This window comes from Chanodichthys erythropterus, chromosome 17 (assembly GCF_024489055.1).
Source record: "Chanodichthys erythropterus isolate Z2021 chromosome 17, ASM2448905v1, whole genome shotgun sequence".
In the NCBI taxonomy this organism is placed as follows: Eukaryota; Metazoa; Chordata; class Actinopteri; order Cypriniformes; family Xenocyprididae; genus Chanodichthys; species Chanodichthys erythropterus.
The window spans coordinates 2,505,004-2,527,500 of NC_090237.1; the positions used below are offsets into that span (position 1 = coordinate 2,505,004).

A 22,497-nucleotide genomic window follows, 5' to 3' on the forward strand; every position below is an offset into this window, starting at 1 on the left:
TCAGAATTCAAGTTTTTAAATGATTAAAATGACTGTCTGTTCAAAAATACAAATAATTTAACGACAATCTTCTTTCTAAGTCCCGTTCGCTTCATTCCTGCGCGCACCTGACGCGCGGTCACACCGGGGCGCGGCGCCGCCTTGCGTGCGCGCTTGCGCGCTGCCTCCTTCTCGCGCCAGTGGAGGGCACAGTTACCTCGCGCTTCGAATGGCGTCAGCGGTCTCCAGGCAACAGGCCAGTAGTCAGTCAGTCAGTCAGTCAGATTTCTCAATCAGAGTGGAGAGAGGCGGCAGCGGCGTCGGTCATGGCTCTCTCAAGGATCCGGTGCACATTTTTCTGGTTCACCGTGAACGGTATGTGAACACACCTCTGTGTTGTGTTGAAGAACAGAACCGGACCCTGAGGTACCGACCGAACCGGACGCATTCACGCGGATCCCGACGCTAACGCGACGCGTCTCACTGAGGGAATTTTACGCGACGCCGATTTCATTGTACTATTATGTATTTTTTTTAATCTTTCCATGTCATCGTTGAAATATTTTAAACATGATTTAGACTTCATTCATGAATTTTTCGGTTTTAATGGACAATTACTTTCCCGCCACCAAACTGTGGAGAAAATCTGATTGACTTTGAACTTCATCACACGACGACTTTCCCTCAGACAAAAAAATGCTGAAATTTCATAATTCTGATCTATGGATTGCTTGGCTGGTGTTCTTTTGTGTGAATGGTAAGTTTTAAGTTTTACTATTATTTGTTTTTTTAAAACTATAAAATTCATACACTTTTTATTTTATTATTTAGTGCCGCTAATTGTTTTGTCTACAAGTTGCTGATGTGTGCGCGCGCGTGACGTCACAAAGTCCTATATTTACAAGGAATGTAAACAAGGTTGGAGATGTTGGAGAAAGTTTGACCACTGTCATGAGAGGATTTGTCCTCTTTATGCTTTCAAATTTCCCATAATCCTCACAAATATGACGTGTTTTCAGTGTTTTACACTCTCTGGGGTTTGATTTCTTGCATATTTCTGGCACACAAAGTGCAGCTGTTGATCTGAACAACACAAAAGCTTGATGCTGTGAAATTGTGAGTGGATCATCATGGATAGGAAGCGGATACATGGGGCCGAGGACTCACGGACGGGCCAGACGGCGCAGGTCTGAGAGCCGTAATCCAACCAGATTATGGAGAGCACTGCTCCACGTGACGCTCTCTGACTGTCAGATGCATGCACAAACACACACACACACACACACTTTCATTGTACCTTCCTCTGTTATATCTTGTTAGCCCACATGACATGCACACAGGTAATCGTGTCAAATGCAGTCATATCCATCCACTGTCATGTGGGATGCACCTGTGGAAAAAGTGGCGTTCTTTTTGGAATTTAACAAGGTTCTGTAAATATTAAAACCAAACTGAATTGGCATAAAAATTGATTTCTTAAAGGTGCCCTTGATTATCATTTCACTTTTTTAACTTTAGTTAGTGTGTAATGTTGCTGTTTGATCATAAACAACATCTGCAAAGTTACGACGCTCAAAGTTCAATGCAAAGGGAAATATTTTCTTTTACAGAAATCACTGTTTAAGGACTACAACAAGCTTCTTGCTGTGTTAGTGACATCACAACCCCGGAAATTTACATAAACCCCGCCCCCGAGAACACACATCAAAGGGGGCGGGTCATGTTGGGCTGCTTTAGAGAAGAGGAAGAGTTGTTGTAGAGTGTTGTTGTCATGCCGTCATTTTACGCCGGACTGCTTCACAAACGAGGGTCAATTCAACACAAAAGATGAACATGACGGCACATGCTAGTGGATGAGTTGAATCAACTCCACAGCAACTACATCAATTTATCCACTAACCATTCAGAAACGTCTAAAAGTTGTAACTTCTTCCTGAGTCTCTCCATCAGTGTCGACTCCGGTTTGAACAATATAAGGCTGAACATCGTCACTGACAATCCTCATTTTGGCTGCGTGAGATTCTCCAGCTTTGTTGTTGTTGAGCTGTTAAAGCTCCGCCCTCTTCTGGAAAGGGGGCCGGGAGCAGCAAGAATGAAAATTTCCTAATAATTTACTCTCCTCCATGTCATCCAAGATGTTCATGTCTTTCTTTCTTCGGTTTAAAAGAAATGAAGGTTTTTGATGAAAACATTCCAGGGTTTTTCTCCATATAGTGGACTTCACTGGGGTTCAATGGGTTGAAGGTCCAAATGTCAGTTTCAGTGCAGCTTCAAAGAGCTCTACATGGTCCCAGACGAGGAATAAGTGTCTTATAACATTGGAAAGGTCACGTGTGACGTAGGCGGAAGTAAAGATCCAGTGTTTACAAAGTGAACAAACAAAATTTAAACAACGATGTCGGACGATTTTGAAGTTGGAGGAGAAAATGAGATTTTTTCGCCCTACCACAGTACTTCCACCTACGTCACACGTGACCTTTCCAACGTGATTACGAGCATCACAGAACAGTGCAAGAGGAGCATTTGTGGTTAAAAAAGTATAACGCTAATCTCACTTGATGTTGTAACGTTGTTTAATAATGGTGACAGGGAATAAACACAGCTACTTTAAGTTTTTGTTCCGTTATCCACATGCTGCGTAGCTCAAAGTAAACTAGTGAAACGCATGAAAACAGCGCTATTTGTTCTGTATTTGTTATTGACCGAGAAACATCTACAGATGGTTCGTTGAACCCCAGTGAAGTCCACTATATGGAGAAAAATCCTGGAAAGTTTTCATCAAAAACCATAATTTCTTTTAAACTGAAGAAAGACATGAACATCTTGGATGACATGGGGGTGATTAAATTATCATGAAAATTGTATTCTGAATTGAACTAATCCTTTAAGATTGAGTGATGATAAATATAAACATTTCACAGTGTTGTGTTGACAGTATTGATCTAGTATTGACTAAGGGATGATTTGTAAGTCTCTAATTTTTTCTGCACTGTATACTTTGGCATTGACCTAATTTAACCTCCACATAACATAGTTTCCCTCTCTCTCCCTCTCTCTGTAAAGCGTGTTGCTGTTAAGCCGATGAGATAACAGCCCTGGATGTGTACGTCTATTCAGACATGTCTCATTAATACATGCATGTTTGTGATAGCATTTGCTGGTTCATCCTTGTAGGGACTCCACTGAACAAATACGTAATGTTGTCATCTCTGGTGCAGGATCCATTTACAGAGCACTTCCAGGTGTTTAGTTCTGTTCAGGAGCAGCTCACTGAGTCAGATTCACTTTAAATGCGGTTTTTAAAGTCTCATGAGAGCCCGGTCAATGGGTCGGGATCAGACGAAACGCTGTGTTTTTGTCCCACAGAGGCCTGTGTGCATGCGTGCCGTCTTCAGATTTGGTCTTCCCGAGCGGAGTTCGCTGCATTTCCTGTGCCGCTGTCACTGTCAGTTTAGAGACACGTCCCTGCACATGATCACCGGATCTTTGGTCATTAATTTTGCATCTTCTGCCATTAGGAAATGGCCAGGCAGCATGAAGGTACCTTGAGGGCATGATGTGGGGAAAAATGGGCATGCTACTCTGAACTTTATGAAGAAAAGTAGATAGATCGATAGAGACAGAGTTATGTACTGCCACTGACCGAGTCCTCAGAAGTCTGAGCTGAAATGAATGATTTGGTACAGTGTTTTGAAGGAGAGAGAGAGAGAGATGGAGGTTTCTCTCTGCTTGAGTTCTAATCATTGTATCGCTCTGCCTCAGGGTTCAGGAGCCACACCAGCGAACAGATCAATTCTGCCAATTAAAGTTCATCCAAAGCACTGCTGCACTTTTTGACCCTGCGCTGAATGCAGCTTCACTTAGAAATCAAACCAAACTGAATTAACATATAAAATGGATTTCTTATAGTAGAAAGTTTGCAGGTCGTTTTCTCAAGAATAGGAAGAAAGTTGGTTGAAATTTTTGCCACAATAAATTTGCTTGATTAAAAGTTTAATATTTTTTTTTTTTTTTTTTTTTACAATATAATATATTTTATTTAATATATTTAATTGTGATTTCCAGGACTGTGAAAGTAATAAAAATCTGTTGGAAATTTCTATGGAGAATATAATCTGGTTTTTCATCTGATCTTTCTGAGTGTTATAAAATTGTTATAAAATTATTTTTAAGAAACCTAAAGTTAATATTAATCAAAACTAGTTACTGGAAAAGTTCATTGGTCAGTCAGTGTGGGAACCCTGGTTAGAGCAAATGTTAGTATTATTTACAGTATATACTATTATAGTATTTATTTACGGAGCCAGACACATGACATGCAGGGAAAAAATTGTAGGCTAAATCGTGTGCACGATCATTTAATCATGTGCAGGATTTGTAAATTGAGGGAAGGAAATAGCAAATTGATTTAGCAAATTGAGGGAACAAAACTGTAAAATGTGCGCACTATTTAGCAAATTGAGGGAACGAAATAGTAAATTGCGCGATTTAGCAAATCGAGGGAACGAAATAGTAAATCGTGCGCATGATTTAGCAAATCGAGGGAACGAAATAGTAAATCGTGCGCATGATTTAGCAAATCGAGGGAACGAAATAGTAAATCGTGCGCATGATTTAGCAAATCGAGGGAACGAAATAGTAAATCGTGCGCATGATTTAGCAAATCGAGGGAACGAAATAGTAAATCGTGCGCATGATTTAGCAAATCGAGGGAACGAAATAGTAAATCGTGCGCATGATTTAGCAAATCGAGGGAACGAAATAGTACATTTTGCGCACGATTTAGCGAATCGAGGGAGCGAAATAGTAAATCGAGCACAGTTTAGCAAATCGATGGAACAAAATAGTAAATTGCACTCACAATTTAGCAAATCGAGGTGAATGATAAAGTAAATCGAGCGCACTATTGAGCAAATTGAGGGAACGAAATAGTAAATCGCATGCATTGTTTAGCAAATCGAGGGAACGAAATAGTAAATCGCACGCATTATTTAGCAAATAGAGGGAACGAAATAGTAAATCACACGCATTATTTAGCAAATCGAGGGAACGAAATAGTACATTTTGCGCACGATTTAGCAAATCGAGGGAATAAAATAGTAAATTGAGCGCACAGTTTAGCAAATCGAGGGAACAAAATAGTAAATCTTAAGCACGATTTAGCAAATCGAGGGAACGAAATAGTAAATCTTAAGCACGATTTAGCAAATCGAGGGAACGAAATAGTAAATTGCGTGCATGGTTTACTTTTTTTTTTCTTGCATGTCATGTGCGGGGCTCCGTATTTATTACTATTTTAAATTAGCTTTTAATTTTTATATTTTTAGTTTCCATTTTAAGTTTAGTTTACATTAATTTTGTCATTTTTATTAGTTTAGATTTTTTTTTTTTTTTAGATTTAAAATTTTTTTTTAGTTTTGGTCATTTTAGTATTTCAACTTATTTTTTTCAGTTAAACTTAAATTTGATTTAAATTCAAGTTTCTTCTAAAATGGATTTTATTTTATTTAAGCTTTATTAATGATTTTTTTTTTTTTTTTTTTTAAGGCTGGTTAGAGCATCTCTTAAATTGGGAACTATTTAAATATGATCTTGTCAATATAATCCTAAAGTTTCTTTCTTTAGTCACTTTTTCAGCAAAAAAAGCTATGAATATGGCCAGATTTAATAAAAAAAATAATAATTTTGTGAATTTGCCCCTTCCACTTTTTCCACAAAGTGAGGGTCAAAATGAAGATGATGATGGTGATGATGAATGCTTTTTCCCTTGATTTTCTTTTTTCCCGCTGAAAAGCGGAGCAGCTGGAATATGCAGAGGACAGATGGAAGTTTCCACCTCGATTATCTTCAGCTAAAAATATCCGCTCAAAAATTAAACGACCATTGGGACTGCTAGCAAAGTGCCTGAGAGAGAGAGACGGGATAGGACGCCTGCCATCCTTGAGTTTGGGGATGAGGAATGAATAAATGATATGAGATTTTTGAGCGAGATGGAGAGTCACCTTCAAGAGACGTGAGGTCAGCAGTGGGCTGGAGGTCTAACCACAACACATCTCCCTAGATTCCAGCTAAAACACCTCTGGCTAGATCACTGCTTCCCAACTGGTGGGTCGTGACCCAAAAAAGATTGTGGATAGCAAAAGAAACAGGACACAACTATCTGTGTTTATAACACAGTGATTCATATTTATAATGGCACTTGAGTTTCACTATGAAATGGCTGTAAATGAACTCTCAAGTGGAATAGCTCTCTCTGGAGATGATATCCACCCTAAAACACTTCTTTTGAATCGTGTCTTTTAAAGACTGTTCTTTCAGGAACTGGGCCGATCAGAGACTCACCCTCTTTTCAAAGCAGCAGATATTCTCTTCTTCTTCCTTTGTACTTCATATCTTCAAGAGCTGGTCCTCCAGGTATACTGTACTACCTGTTTTAGACTAAAATGTTAGAGTCGACAGAGATTCAAATCTATTTCAAGTCAAAGTTTAGCCTGTCTTGGGGAAAGCGCTCTTGTGCTCTTAAAGGATTAGTTCACTTCAGAATTAAAATTTCCTGATAATTTACTCACCCCCATGTCATCCAAGATGTTCATGTCTATCCGACTCTGGGTGATTCTACGGCCATATTGGATTCTATTCCTCTCTCCATATGCGAGAGACTGTCCATGAATTTCTTGGCAATGTTTTTTTTTCCGGGATAGGTTGCCAGGTTTTTACCCTCCCCATTACATGGCTTAAGACTCTCTCTCACACACACACACACACACACACACACACACACACACACACACACACACACACACGCCACCTATTGATGGTTCCGCTAAGAACCTTTAACATCTATGGAAACATTCCATTCCACAGAAGGTTCATTATAGAGGAAATTATTAAAATGTTCTTTACACTTTTTTAAGAGCTGATCACTGAAAGGTTCTTTGAGGAACCAAAAATTGTTCTTTTATGGCATCACTGCAAAAAACCCTTTATTTGGATCCTTTTATTTTTAAGAGTGTAAATCTGACAATAGTGAAGCAGTGTTTGTTCTCGAGAGACAAACGTCCAAGACGTTGTTGAGTTTTTTTGAGACATCTGTCTGTGACATCACTCAGCTTATGGAATTTCTGTAATTCCAGAGGATTAAGAATGTTTGACGATGGAAGCTTTATTTAAATATTGAAACATTGACAACGTGACAGTGCAGTTTTTCAGAATGATGTTTCATATCCCAGTTTAATATGCAGAGACAAATAATAATTCATTTGTAGGTTGAATCTCCCAGAAGTGGAACTCAGTTGTAAAATTAAACATTGATCTGTTAGTTTGAGCGGCCTGACACAGATGCATTTACCTTTTGGGACCCAGTTATCTGTTTGTATGAACAATGGAAGACTGGTGAACAGATTGGGAAAAATGTTTGAAATCAATTACAGTTTTAAGATCTGTTAACATTGCATTTAATTCCATTTTAGATTTGATTTAAGCAAGTGCTGCAAACGCAGATCTTTCAAATAAAGCAATTCTTCCTTACAGAAAACACACACTCCAGATTTTGTTTGTAGAGGGGGTGTCACTAGTGATTGTGTGGGTGTGATTGCAGAGGCTGATATAAATCAATAGGTCAGAGGTGTGTGTGTGTTGTCTAATAGTGTCTGTGCTGTAATACTGGCAGCACCACAGTCCAGTAATTCAGAACAAAGGTCCTCTATCTCATTCTCTCAGCTTCTCATTTTCTCGTTTGCAACTGTCATTAATGTCCAATTTTATCTTGTGTTTTTGTTTTATTGGATATTGCTTCTCTGCAGGAGCAAAAGATATTTATTTTTTAGATGATTTGCAGTTAGACTAAACTCACCTTAGCATAAAAGCCAACTAGATTTTTACATATTCTGAACAAAATACGAGTGATTTTTCCCATGCAAAAATCCCCACAGTGTTAGGGATTTGTACATGCATGCAAACCCCTGGACTTTCTGTGAAATTTTGACATTGAAATATAGCTATTCATGTGATTTGTGCACTTTAAGATAGAACATCTGCCATTTTTGTTCAGACCATTTATATAATAATTTACTAGGCTTGAATGCGAAGTTTTTCATTTTACAAAACTTTGTTTTTGTCAAAACTGAATTGTAAAGTTGTTTAAATTTACTGTCAATTTACAGTTTAAGAAGCTTGTTTCCGCCATGAAATAAAAAAAAATCTCTCAATTCTGACTTTATAATTCTGACTTTATAACTCTCAATTCTGACTTTATATCACTCAATTCTGACTTTATAATTCTGACTTTATAATTCTGACTTTATAACTCTCAATTCTGACCTTATATCACTCAATTCTGACTTCATATCACTCAATTCTGACTTTGTAATTCTGACTTTATAACTCACAATTCTGACTTTACAACTCTTAATTCTGACTTTATATCACACAATTCTGACCTTATATCACTCAATTCTGACTTCATATCACTCAATTCTGACTTTGTAATTCTGACTTTATAACTCACAATTCTGACTTTACAACTCTTAATTCTGACTTTATATCACACAATTCTGACCTTATATCACTCAATTCTGACTTCATATCACTCAATTCTGACTTTGTAATTCTGACTTTATAACTCACAATTCTGACTTTACAACTCTTAATTCTGACTTTATATCACACAATTCTGACCTTATATCACTCAATTCTGACTTTGTAATTCTGACTTTATAATTCTGACTTTATAACTCTCAATTCTGACCTTATATCACTCAATTCTGACTTCATATCACTCAATTCTGACTTTGTAATTCTGACTTTATAACTCTTAATTCTGACTTTATATCACACAATTCTGACCTTATATCACTCAATTCTGACTTTGTAATTCTGACTTTATAATTCTGACCTTATATCACTCAATTCTGACTTCATATCACTCAATTCTGACTTTGTAATTCTGACTTTATAACTCTTAATTCTGACTTTATATCACACAATTCTGACTTTATATCCGGCAATTCTGACTTTATAACTCACAATTCTGACTTTATAATTCTGACTTTATAACTCTGACTTTATAACTCACAATTCTGACTTTATAATTCTGACTTTATATCAGGCAATTCTGACTTTATATCACACAATTCTGACTTTATAATTCTGACTTTATATCACACAATTCTGACTTTATATCACAATTCTGACTTTATAATTCTGACTTCATAATTCTGACTTTATAACTCGAAATTCTGACTTTATAACTCACAATTCTGACTTTATAACTCTCAAGTCTGACTTTATAACTCATAATTCTGACTTTATATCACTCAATTCTGACTTTATAATTCTGACTTTATATCACAATTCTGACTTTATAATTCTGACTTCATAATTCTGACTTTATAACTCTCAATTCTGACCTTATATCACTCAATTCTGACTTCATATCACTCAATTCTGACTTTGTAATTCTGACTTTATAACTCTTAATTCTGACTTTATATCACACAATTCTGACTTTATATCCGGCAATTCTGACTTTATAACTCACAATTCTGACTTTATAATTCTGACTTTATAACATGCAATTCTGACTTTATAATTCTGACTTTTTATCACGCAATTGCGACTTTATATCACACAATTCTGACTTTATATCACACAATTCTGACTTTATATCACACAATTCTGACTTTATAATTCTGACTTCATAATTCTGACTTTATAACTCGAAATTCTGACTTTATAACTCACAATTCTGACTTTATAACTCACAATTCTGACTTTATATCTCACAATTCTGACTTTATATCACACAATTCTGACTTTATATCACACAATTCTGACTTTATAATTCTGACTTCATAATTCTGACTTTATAACTCACAATTCTGACTTTATATCTCACAATTCTGACTTTATATCACACAATTCTGACTTTATATCACACAATTCTGACTTTATAACTCACAATTCTGACTTTATATCACACAATTCTGACTTTATATCACACAATTCTGACTTTATAATTCTGACTTCATAATTCTGACTTTATAACTCGAAATTCTGACTTTATAACTCACAATTCTGACTTTATATCTCACAATTCTGACTTTATAACTCTCAAGTCTGACTTTATAACTCTCAATTCTGACTTTATATCACACAATTCTGACTTTGTAATTCTGACTTTATAATTCTGACTTTATAACTCTCAATTCTGACCTTATATCACTCAATTCTGACTTTATATCACTCAATTCTGACTTTGTAATTCTGACTTTATAACTCTTAATTCTGACTTTATATCACACAATTCTGACTTTATATCACTCAATTCTGACATTGTAATTCTGACTTTATATCACTCAATTCTGACTTTGTAATTCTGACTTTATATCACTCAATTCTGACTTTGTAATTCTGACTTTATAACTCTCAATTCTGACTTTATATCACTCAATTCTGACTTTGTAATTCTGACTTTATAACTCTTAATTCTGACTTTATATCACACAATTCTGACTTTATATCACTCAATTCTGACTTTATAACTCTCAATTCTGACTTTATAACTCTCAATTCTGACTTTATATCACTCAATTCTGACTTTATAACTCTCAATTCTGACTTTATATCAGGCAATTCTGACTTTATAACTCACAATTCTGACTTTATAACTCACAATTCTGACTTTATATCACTCAATTCTGACTTTATAACTCACAATTCTGACTTTATATCACTCAATTCTGACTTTATAACTCACAATTCTGACTTTATATCACTCAATTCTGACTTTATATCACTCAATTCTGACTTTATAACTCTCAATTCTGACTTTATAACTCTCAATTCTGACTTTATATCACTCAATTCTGACTTTATAACTCTCAATTCTGACTTTATATCAGGCAATTCTGACTTTATAACTCACAATTCTGACTTTATATCACTCAATTCTGACTTTATAACTCACAATTCTGACTTTATATCACTCAATTCTGACTTTGTAATTCTGACTTTATATCACACAATTCTGACTTTATATCACTCAGTTCTGACTTTATAACTCTCAATTCTGACTTTATATCACTCAATTCTGACTTTGTAATTCTGACTTTATATCACTCAATTCTGACTTTGTAATTCTGACTTTATATCACACAATTCTGACTTTATATCACTCAGTTCTGACTTTATAACTCTCAATTCTGACTTTATAACTCTCAATTCTGACTTTATATCACTCAATTCTGACTTTGTAATTCTGACTTTATAACTCGCAATTCTGACTTTATATCACTCAATTCTGACTTTGTAATTCTGACTTTATAACTCACAATTCTGACTTCATAACTTGAAATTTTTACTTTATATCACAATTCTGACTTTATAACATGCAATTGAGTTTATATATTTTTCTAGTGATAAAGTATGTTTACAAGCTGTTTCATTAATAAAATTTAATTAAAATTAAAAATAAATAAAATAATTAAAAGTAAATCCATAAAATGATCCCATGATGGAATCCTTAAAAGGTTCTAAATATGAAGCTCATGACGGAACCCTTTGAAGTTCTATATAGAACCTTTTCTTCTAAGAGTGTGGCTTCTGAAATAAATATTCAATCCACCAGTCCACTAGTTACATGAATCAGTTTCACGAGAGGTCATGATTGAAACACGTGTCTGCTGTCTGTGTTTCTGTGAGCTTTAAAATAACAGCAGATGTATGGCGACGCTTGAGCAAAGAACAGAGTCATTTTCGGCCCATCTTGTCTTGCTTTAGTATTTACACCTTCTCTCTCAATCACGGGAAATCAATATCTGACCACAGAGCGCACTTGCTGTGGGCAGTTAACATGAACACTGTGTTACAGTTGAATCAATAGCCGTTACTGATTTAAATAGATCGTTAGTGCAGGTGGACGCATGTTTGTTCATTTGTAAGGTTGTGGCTCTGGAGAAGAATGTTCTTTTGGAGTCACGTTCACCAGAGGAAAGTCTTGAGGTTGCACTTTTACTGTAGAAGCACTTTAAGGGTCCGTTCACACAGAACTGATTTTTCTGCTCCACTGCGCTAGTCTTCTTCTAGTGTTCTTCTAAACACACCCTTGAGACAAATCTACTGTATCCACCTGTTTGTGTGTTCAGGTGGAGTCAGAACATCTCTGAACATCTGCCACCACTGCAGGTCAGAGCTTTCTATCGGAATAACCTCTTGATTTATGCAGAGACAGATTCGTACCTCTCATTTCTCTCCACCATATGGAAATCTTGAACAGCAGATGATCATCTGTCCTGTCAGATCTGTCGCTCCCTCTTCAATCTGTTCATTCTGTCACAGGAAGAACGGATGGAGGGGCTGCGGGAACCGGATGGCTCATTTCTTACTGAATACGTTTTGAGATTGCAGCTGAGGCTTTATGTCTGCTTGATAGAATATCTGAAATTAATTGTAGCTCAGAAGAGAAAGAAAAGCTGGAGTGATTTTACTTATGGCCACCAGTATGATTGCATGTGTCATTCCCCAAGTGAAGAGCCATAATCCAAGTCCAGTTAACAATAGTATTAATTAAGATTTCTTGCACAAAAAAACAGGCAGTAATTAAACTGAGCGAAGTTTTGTTTTCCTTATAAATGTGTGAATCGGTTGAATGAATGATTCAATGACTCACTCGTACTGGTAGTCAGTTGTTGTGTTCGTGAATTAATCAGTGTGTTAAAATGAATTGTTTAAGTGATTCATTGACTCACTCATTATATCATTGTGACTTATTTAGTTGCTGAATGAATCAATGTGTTTAAACAAATTGTTTGAATGAATGAGTCACTGACTCACTCGTAATGATAGTCACTTGATTTGTTCCTGAATTAATTAGTGTGTTTGAACGAAACGGTTGAATGAATGATTCACTGACTCACTCATGATTGTTTCGTTCCTGAACCATTCAGTGTGTTTGAACGAATCAGTCGAGTGAATGATTTAATGACTCACTCATAATGATAATCACTTGTTTTTTTTTCCTGAATCAATCAGTGTGTTTGAACAAATTGTTAGAATGAATGATATAAACAAATCAGTTGAATGATGTTTAAAAGAATCAGTTGAAATAATGATTCACTGACTCACTCGTAAAGATAGTCACTTCCTTTGTTCCTGAATTAATTGGTATGTTTGAACGAATTGGTTGAATGAATGATTCAATGACTCCTGATTAATTATATGTACTTGATTATGATTAATAATATATGTACATTTCTGAAATTACATAATTTGGACTTCAGTTGAATGAATGATTTAATGACTCATATAGCCCGCGTCTCAAAGTGCATACTATCCATCCCAAATAGTATGTGACATTAGTAATATTTAGGGTGGATAGTATGCACATTGGGATGCAGGGATAGTCACTTGTTTCCTGAATCAGCATGTTTGAACAAATTGTTAGAATGAATGATTCATTAAATCACTCAAAATGAAAGTCACTTGTTTTGTTCCTGAATCTATCTGTGTGTTTGAACAAATCGTTAGAATGATTGATTCATTGACTCGCTCATAATGATAGTCACTTGTTTCATTCCTGAATGAATCAGTGTGCTTGAATGAATTGGTCGAATGAATGATTCATTGACTCACTTGTTATGATAATCACTTGTTTTGTTCCTGAATGAATCAGTGTTTTAGAAAGAAGCATTTGAGTGATTCAGTGATTCACTCATAAAGACGATAGGTGTGTTCGACTTGAAACGCTTCAAGTCAAACACACCTAGTGGCTTATTTCATTACTTAATGAATTAACACTTTTGAATGAATAATTTAAACACACGAATCACTGTATCACTCAAAAAGACTCACTTGTCACCAATTAATGGAGTAACATCATTAACTAACTGTTGTTTAGTAAATTTCATCTATATTTTCTTTCAGTTTTTACATCATATGACTCATTTAAAGTGAAAAAAGACTGTTTTCATCCAGAATATAAACTATTAGACATGTTTATTGCAAACAGAGCTCTAGACACAGTGAAAGCACAGTAAAAGGCTGGAATAATGTGTGTGTGTGTGTGTGTGTTTCAGTTGTAGGTCATTTGTCTTCATGTATGCTCAGGAACCCATCTGTAGGACAGGGTGCATCTCAAACCAACCGTTTTACCAGATAATTCTCTCCCGTTTCTGCCTCTAAATCGCACGCATTAACGCAGAGCGCCACGCGAGGGCCGTTTGAAATGAAATCCGGAACACCTCTTTGTCACGTTGACATTCCAGCTCCACAATTGAACCAAAATTGACCCGTACGAGCCAAGATCATTAAGGAGATAATGAAAGGACTAATGACACACACACAGAACAGATATTAGTGCCACTGATCTCTGTGACCCATTAGTGTGATCCTGTACAGAAAGGCTTTTTTAAGTAGATTCAGGCTATTGGAGAGGCTTTAGTGGACACGTGTGTGTGTGTGTGTGTGTGTGTGTGTGTGTGTGTGTGTGTGTGTGTGTGTGTGTGTGTGTGTGTGTGTGTGTGTGTGTGTGTAAGATAAGGATAATAGTTTGTCAAACAGTGAAATGCTCCTCTGTGTATTCGGGCCAAATCTTCCGCTAAAACAGGCTCAGCTGAGCAGATTAGTGCGCAGTGATTTTATAGATTATAGATCATTTCTGGATTTGATATATATCAGTCAGACAGCACTCACATTGATCTACCGCTTTCGTCCGTCTTTATCTTCCTGTTGTCTCTCTTCATTCGACTTTTCTTTCTATATACAGTGAACCAATCACTACATCTATGTACTAATGGCTACACTCTAAAAAAAATGCTGTGTTAAAAACAAACCAAGTTGGGTTGAAAATGGACAAACCCAGCAACTGGGTTGTTTGAACCCCGTGGTTGGGTTAAATTTTTGACCCAACCTGCTGGGTAGTTTTTATTTAACTCAACTATTGTTTAAAAATGACTATACAGGGCTCAACACAGGGATTTTTTTTCTGCTGGCCCGGTCAGGCCATTGGTTAAAATTTTTACTTGCCCTGCCAAAGTTTTCGCTGGCCCCCACAATAAAAAAATTTATGAAGTAAAAGAAAAGAAAATGGGCCTATAAAACAAGCCTAGTTATTGTTTAATGTTTTTGATACATGTAACCTTAATAAATAAGATTATGACACCAAAAGCTACTAGATTAACTCACTTAAATTTGAAATATTGTTAGACAAGTAAACAGTAATAAAATAGGAACAAAAAATCAAATTAAAAAGTAATAGCACAAATAAATACAACAAACAGAATAAACATAAATGAAATAAATGGTGTGTGACGAGCAGGGCGGGCGAGAGCCGTGAGGGAACGGCGCGAGGCCGGTGACGCGAGTGAGTCACCTGCGAGGCGTGCCGGCCTCGAGTCTCTCACGGAGGAGCTCCGGAGGCATAAAAGGAGGAGCGACATCAGTGAAGGACGAGAGAGGACCAGGCCTGGACTTTATTTTATGTTTTATTATGTTTGTGTGGCCGGCAGACGTCCGCGAGGGTCTGCCGGCATTACTTTCGTTTTGTTCTTTGTTTATTTTACATTAAAGTTTTGTTGAACGTTCGCCGGTTCCCTCACGGCTCTCGCCCGCCCTGCTCGTCACATGGTGCTTTTCAGGTTTTTTATGTAGGCTTAAAGGTACAGAAATTGTAATCTAATGTATAACTATATAACTAGATGAAACTTTATTAAAGTTAATCAGTCAAGAGCAGTTACAGATGCATAAATAATGTTTTGAAATGCTGAAAATATAGAAAATTAAATACTGTTATTTGAAATTATTTATAAAATGAAAAGATATTTTAAATGTGAAATTAAACCCTCCAGTAAGGGAATCACTGTTAATGAGTGAGTCATTGAGATTCAACCGATTCATTACAACGGCTGATTCATTCAGGAAGTGTTGCTCAGAGATGCAAAACAATGCTGTGGACTTTGGAACTATTTTCATTGGTGAAATAGAGCGAAACAAGCGATTTGGTGTCTAAAATGTCAATGTCAATTAAAATAAACTGCTTATTAAACTGTACGTTGTATAAAATCACATTTGTAATCATGCTGATATTTGGAGAAAAATGGCACTCTTCGTGTAATATAGGTTAACTATATTAAATTATATACATATAAAAGGCATACAGGGGCATTTTTGCCAGTTATCTTGAATTCTGAAGTCATTCTAAATGCATTTTAATAGACTAAATCACGCAGTGAAATCGTGCACTCTAAATAAGCACGCGCACTAGTCTAACCTACTAGACTATGTAACGTAGTGTATGCATGCGCTCAATGGGTGTGTTTTTGTTTGGTTTTTGTAAAGTGGGGGACATCCTCAATTATGTCAGATTGTTAAATCACAATTACGATATCATAGATGATATATAACTTCAATATATATAACTTATTAACATTTATTAAGTTTAATGAATAACAATTCAACAATATAAAATTGCTTATTAATAAATGTTCACTGTTTGATTATTATTGTTGCCTCTAGTAATTATGTGTCTGATTTTTAAGTCTAAGATAGGTTTGATATTGGGAGACGGGTTGTGTGTAGCTTAATTTGCAAGCATCAGGGAGTTCGCGTTTTACTTTCGCTTTCGAATTCGCGATCGCACATACTCTGTGAATAGTAGAACTTGGTGGTGCCAAGTTCGCTTTCTACAAGATAAGACATTAATCAGACACTTAAGCTGCGTCCGAAATCGCATACTACATGAGTAGGTACTACATTTGAATTTGAACGTACTTCCCGACCGTTAAAACAGTACGTTCTATATAGTATGAATACGGGTAGTATGAATGGAATTCGGACGTACTACATCCGCCATGTTAATGTTGTCACTTGTCATGCGTCACAACAGCGCGAAAATTTAAAGGGCCTGCTCTACTCCGCTTTCATCAGCAATGTTTTTTTATTAATGCTTACCGCTTTCATCGTTGTTTTAACGTCGATTCAATCAACAGCTCAAAGGAGGCGTCGGTCAGCTGCTCGCAGATCACGCTTTCTTCATCAGTTTGTTAAATATGTCAAAGTATAATCACCTATTTAGCTAGGAAATTATACCTCAGAATGAAAATACATCTGTGAATATCACGACAGAGGCTGATTTGAAGCAACGAAATTAAGTAATTTATTGTTAAAAATGAATGCATGTAAAAATGCACTTGATCAATATCAATAAACGAATCAATAAACAAACTTGAATACATTATATATAAATAAATAATGTGTAGATAGACAGAGAGGGCGAGAGAAATACACAACATAGCAATATTATATACAATATATAAAAATAAATACAATGACAATAATATACATATTCTAGAAAAACTACAAACTATGATCCCTATAAACTACTGCCGCCTGAATGTTGCTGTCCGTTAAGTTTTCTAATCTCATTAAACTGCTTAACAACGAACGTCTCCGTTAAATAAAAGTGTTAACAAGCGGATGTAACGTTATCTCGACCTGTTCGTTAAGTTGATGTGCTGTCAGTAATAATGATTAAACATCTTTTTACAGCCAACTCTTAATCTTCTCATTACATTGTTTAAACTTTCAATGAGTCAGCCGTTTACTTACATTATGTTAAACAAGTGAAATGTAACTACAATAAACACTGTTTTTCCCTGAGGTATTTAAGGACTTGAATGAGCTGCATATCGCCGCTTTCCGCCATTTTTGAATATGAAGAATCCTCTCCTGTGGCATCACGGGATAGCGCAGCGTCCATCGAATGCCTACTACAGAATTCGGGCGGAAGCAGTAGGTCATCCGGGTACTTCTCGCCTACTGTTTTTCGAATACTATGAATTCGGACATACTACTCGCCTCGCATACTGTTTTTCGCATACTATATAGTAGGGAAGTATGCGATTTCGGACACAGCCTTAGGCTCTGTTGCGCAACGAATCCTCCGCCATGGTCTCGTCAGTCATCTCGCCTAATGCTCAGTTCAGACTATACGATTTCTGCCTGATTTTACCACGATCTGCTTGACATAAGGTGTTGTGGGGATTTTTAAACTACAATGGGTGTCGGGATGCAAGATTCAACTGTTTCAACTTGTGTAGGAACACAACTGATTTCTAATTAATTTCTTAATTATTTTTAGTTCTTATCGTTCATCCATCACCACTGCATTCACACTAAAGCTGTATGAAGCTGTTAATGATCTTTATCTTCATCTTTATTCCTCAGACTCTCCATCATACATAATTAATGCTGTTATTTCTCGTCGGTCATCAGACTATAAACATCAGTGACAAACTGTTCTCATTTTCTGCAGACAAACCCAATTCATCAACATGAAGTATATCAGATCTCTGAGGAGGCGACATCGCACTGATTTTTCGGTGCATTTCATTGGTTCTCCTGTGATTCTTTGGACTTTTATTGCGATCCTTGCTGTCAAGAACTCGTCCAGAGGCGTCTCCTGAACCTCAGCATGCGTGTTTCTCTTTACGGTAAAAACGGACAGTGATGAATGTATTTTTGGACTCGCTCTATTCCCAGCTCACATCTGTCTAGGAATAGCTAGATATTTCCTCTATTCACGGCTCCCTTGACTCAACAGTTTTCCCCCGTTTTCTCAAGTTCTTTTAGATGTAATTTGTACACTTGCTAAGAACAAACGCGTATGTAAATGAGTCTCTGAGACACAGAGTGACTGATTCATGCATGTATTAGTCTATTAATGAGCGAGTCTCTTAAACAATTAAGTACAACGCCATTGAAAACCAGCCGTTCCCTGAGCTCTGACTTCAAGACATTACATGACCGGAGCGTGAAACCTGATATTATGGATTCTAAATACGACTCGGAGAAAAGTGTGATAAAAGCCTGACTCCCCTTCAAATGATTACACGGCCTCACTCGATGAAAATGAGCTCAATTATAATTAATCCTGATTTAAATACTGCTGCAGGAATTAATTACACATTAGCATAAGGCTGAGTTCTTTGATAGTCTGTGTGTGTAGCGTACAGAGAAAGACTGGAGATAAGCTAATATTAAATCTCAGTGTTGCACCTGATATGGACGTGCAGAAGTGAATTCGATTATGTGAAAGCAGATGAAGATTTTCTGTTGAGATAATGTTGTTTTTTAGGTCCAAACATCATTTGGACTCCAGGCATAAATCTCAGATTGTTTGTTTTTTAGGTGAGATGAGCTCTTACTTTACTTGAGTATACTAAAAAGTAATGTAAAGTTCAAGTATATTTAAGTATACTTTATGTAGTAGGTATACTAATATAAATGTACTAGTAGAATACTTGTAAGTGTATTTACAAATTTCATTACTACTTGGGACTAAATTGGCCCACTTTTTAGCATATAAAAGTATACTTTTAAGTGTAACAGTAGTAAACTTTGACTAGTTTACAACTGTTTTTTGTTTGTTCTGCATCTGTACTACAGGTGAACTTATAAGTATACTAGTAGTTTACTATTTTAATACTTGTAGCACATTTTTTAGTTTATGAAAATACACTTTGAGGTATATTCTCAGTAAACTACTAGTTTAGTAGTTATTATACTGCAAATATACTTGGAAGTTTTCCTTAGAAATCAATATTTTCAAACAATGTACGTTTATAAAACTTATGTAGTAAAACTTATGTAGTAAGTATGTAAAACTATGTGAAAAAAGTATTTAATAAGCTATACTCAATTAAAACAAAAGCCAAGTATACTTAGAATACTTCATTGTAATTTTAATAAATAAAAAATATTGAGTATAGGCCAAATATACTTAGATTTTTCTGTCAGTATAAGTCTAGTATACTTAAATGTAATTTTAAGTATATTTCTGAGAAGTACATAAAAAGTAGACTGAAAGTATACTGTCTTATTTTAGCTCAAAAGAAGTATACTAATAGCGCACTTGAATAAACTTTTTTTGTAAGTGCAAAAACCCTTTTCATCTGCTCTTACAGAAAAATAAGTATAAAGTTCAAGTATATTTTTAAGTATACTCTATGTACTAAGTATAGTAATATCAATGTGCTAGTATTTGTACACTTGTAAGTGTACTTTTTCAATACTACTGAACTAAATTGGCCTACTTTTTACTGTATAAATGTATACTTGTGTGTAAAAGTTGTAAACTTATAAGTATACTAGTAGTTTACTATTTTAACAAGTAGTTTACTTGTAGCACATTTTTTAGTTTATGAAAGTACACTTAGATATACTAGTTTAGTAGTTTAATATTGCAAGTATACTTTTACGTTTTCTTTATAAATCAGTATTTTCAAACAATGTAAATAAAACAGTATGTAAAACTATTTTAAGTATATTTCTGACAAGTACATAAAGAGTAGACTGAAAGTATACTTTCTTATTTTAAGTTTAAAAGAATAGCACACTTGAATAAACACCTGCTGTAACATTAAACAGTGAAAAGTCCCACAAAAAAAAAGCTGCTAATTAGAGGCCTGCTAAAATCCCAACTAAAACATTTTTCCCCAACTTTTTTTTTTTTTTTTTCCAGTTCAGTTTATTCATTATTCATAATTTCACTTTATTCAGTTTGCGTTTGCTTAGAATATTCAATTTTATCTGAATTAAGTTCATTTTCATTTAATATTTATCAACTGCTGCATTAAATGTTAAAGTGATCACATTAAATCGTGCTGCATTAAAAACTCAACACCAGAAAGTGTGCATAAGGGCTGAGAATGAAACAGGAAGTGATGTCATTCAGCTCATCTTGTTTCCTGCTTGGTCCCTATTTGACGCAGGACGTTTTTCTCACATCGTTGATTTGGACTCAGGTGTGCCTCCATTAGCCGAGCATCAGCTGATGTCATTGTGGTGAAAAATCCTGCATCATGTGAACAGAGGTTGTTTTCTTCAAGCTTAATCTATTTAAAAAGGCATATTGTCTCATGTTTTTTATGTTTTGACTTTTAAAATGGTTTATTGAAGGAGTAAGTTGGGCTTTACAGTGATTTCACCGCAGTAACGGGTTGTTTTTACCATCCTCAAGTGGATGTTATCAAGCGTTGGTGAGAGCTGTCCTGAAACCGCCCGCTGTAAATACTGCGGCTTTCTCCTCGTACCCTCAACCATGCCAGGCATTCTGTTCTAGAGCCGTTTCCGTGGCAATTGAGGGCCGTCTCTGTGGCGATGGTTGTCCTGGCGAAGGCTCTGGAGCCAGACACGGCTTGTGTGCTTTGTTCCAGTTTATTAGCATGTGAATTCATCACTGCAGAAGAGTTTCCCTCAAACAACGGGCTCCCTGTTCGAGAGGCCCTCATGCGGGAGGGGCCTCCGAGAGGCACTACTGCGCTAAAAGTCTTCATGGCGCGCTGACCGCTGCCTTTAGGGTCTGTTTGTCATGTGCTTTTAAATTTGGTTTTTTTAGTGATCATGCAGTGCTCAGAGGAACATTTTTTATTGCTCAGAAGTTGCTCTTTCATATCTTGGGAGACTTCCCAAACTTCCTTCAACTTCAAGTATCAGCAAATTGATTGAATTTTAATTATCTTTTAATTTTTTTGTGATTGTATAAAGTTTTGATAGCAGACTTTAGAGCACAGTTTGAGACATTTTCTTCTGAAAATCTAGTGAACATGTGAACATGTGAGATTCTGAGAAAAAGGAGACCTTCAGTTTTGTAGGGCCCTATGAAATCCGTTTTATTTTTTCCCAAATTCCGTTTTATTTTTTTCCAGATTTGTTTTTTTTCCCATTTAAATTTTTCTGGATTCCATTTTTTTCCTGTTTTAATTTTTTTTGGACTCCATTTTAATGGTTAAATTAAATTAAATCAAATCAAAAAGCTTGTCTAATTAATTGAAACCTATACAATTTAACAACAATTTATTAAAAGTTTAACAAAAATTAAATTTTTTAGGGTCCTATGAAATACTTTTTTTTCTCAAATTCCATTAAAATGTTTATCAAAATCTGTGTTTTCTGTTTTCCTTTTTTCTGGTTTAATTAAATTTTAATAATCAAAATACATGTTTAATTAATTGAATTTATAAAAACAACAAAATATATAAAAAAATTGTGATTATTCCTTAAACAAATTATTTATGTAAGTATGACGTAGCTAAATTCTACTATATTATGTTTCATTAACGTAGTTCAGGAGGAACAAGTCAAATAACCTACCCAATCATTACGTCATCTTAATGATTACGTCATCTCAACCAGCTGTCAACAATCCGTAATCAACGTATCTACCCAATCAGCATGAGTTCAGGCCTGTATATAATCACAGTCAAAACTCACCCAAGGATCCTCGACAGTTTCCAGAATCCCTCCACCACCCCGTCTCCTCACACTCTCTGGGTTACTTCATATAATCAAAAAGGGGGGGGGGGGGTACTCTGTGTTCGGGCCGATTACCGAGCTCGGAGCCCTCTCCCCGGACAGCACGCCAAATACGTTTACCAATTTATTTACCTGACCTATTTGTAAGTGTGAACTCGTGAAACAACAGTAATATATTTCTGTCACAATTTCTTCAAGTTAAACCGAAGT

At 35.7% G+C, this 22,497-nt stretch overlaps 1 protein-coding gene across 1 annotated transcript in view; it reads left to right on the forward strand.

Annotated features, from left to right (window-relative positions):
- The first annotated feature begins 299 nt into the window (after positions 1-299).
- Positions 300-22,497, forward strand: part of igsf11 (immunoglobulin superfamily member 11) — a 116,476-nt gene continuing 94,278 nt past the window's right edge. Inside the window, exon 1 of the mRNA XM_067364890.1 lies at positions 300-736. Coding sequence (XP_067220991.1) covers positions 676-736 — 61 coding nt within the window. The 5' untranslated portion in view covers positions 300-675. The remainder of the gene's footprint in view (positions 737-22,497) is intronic.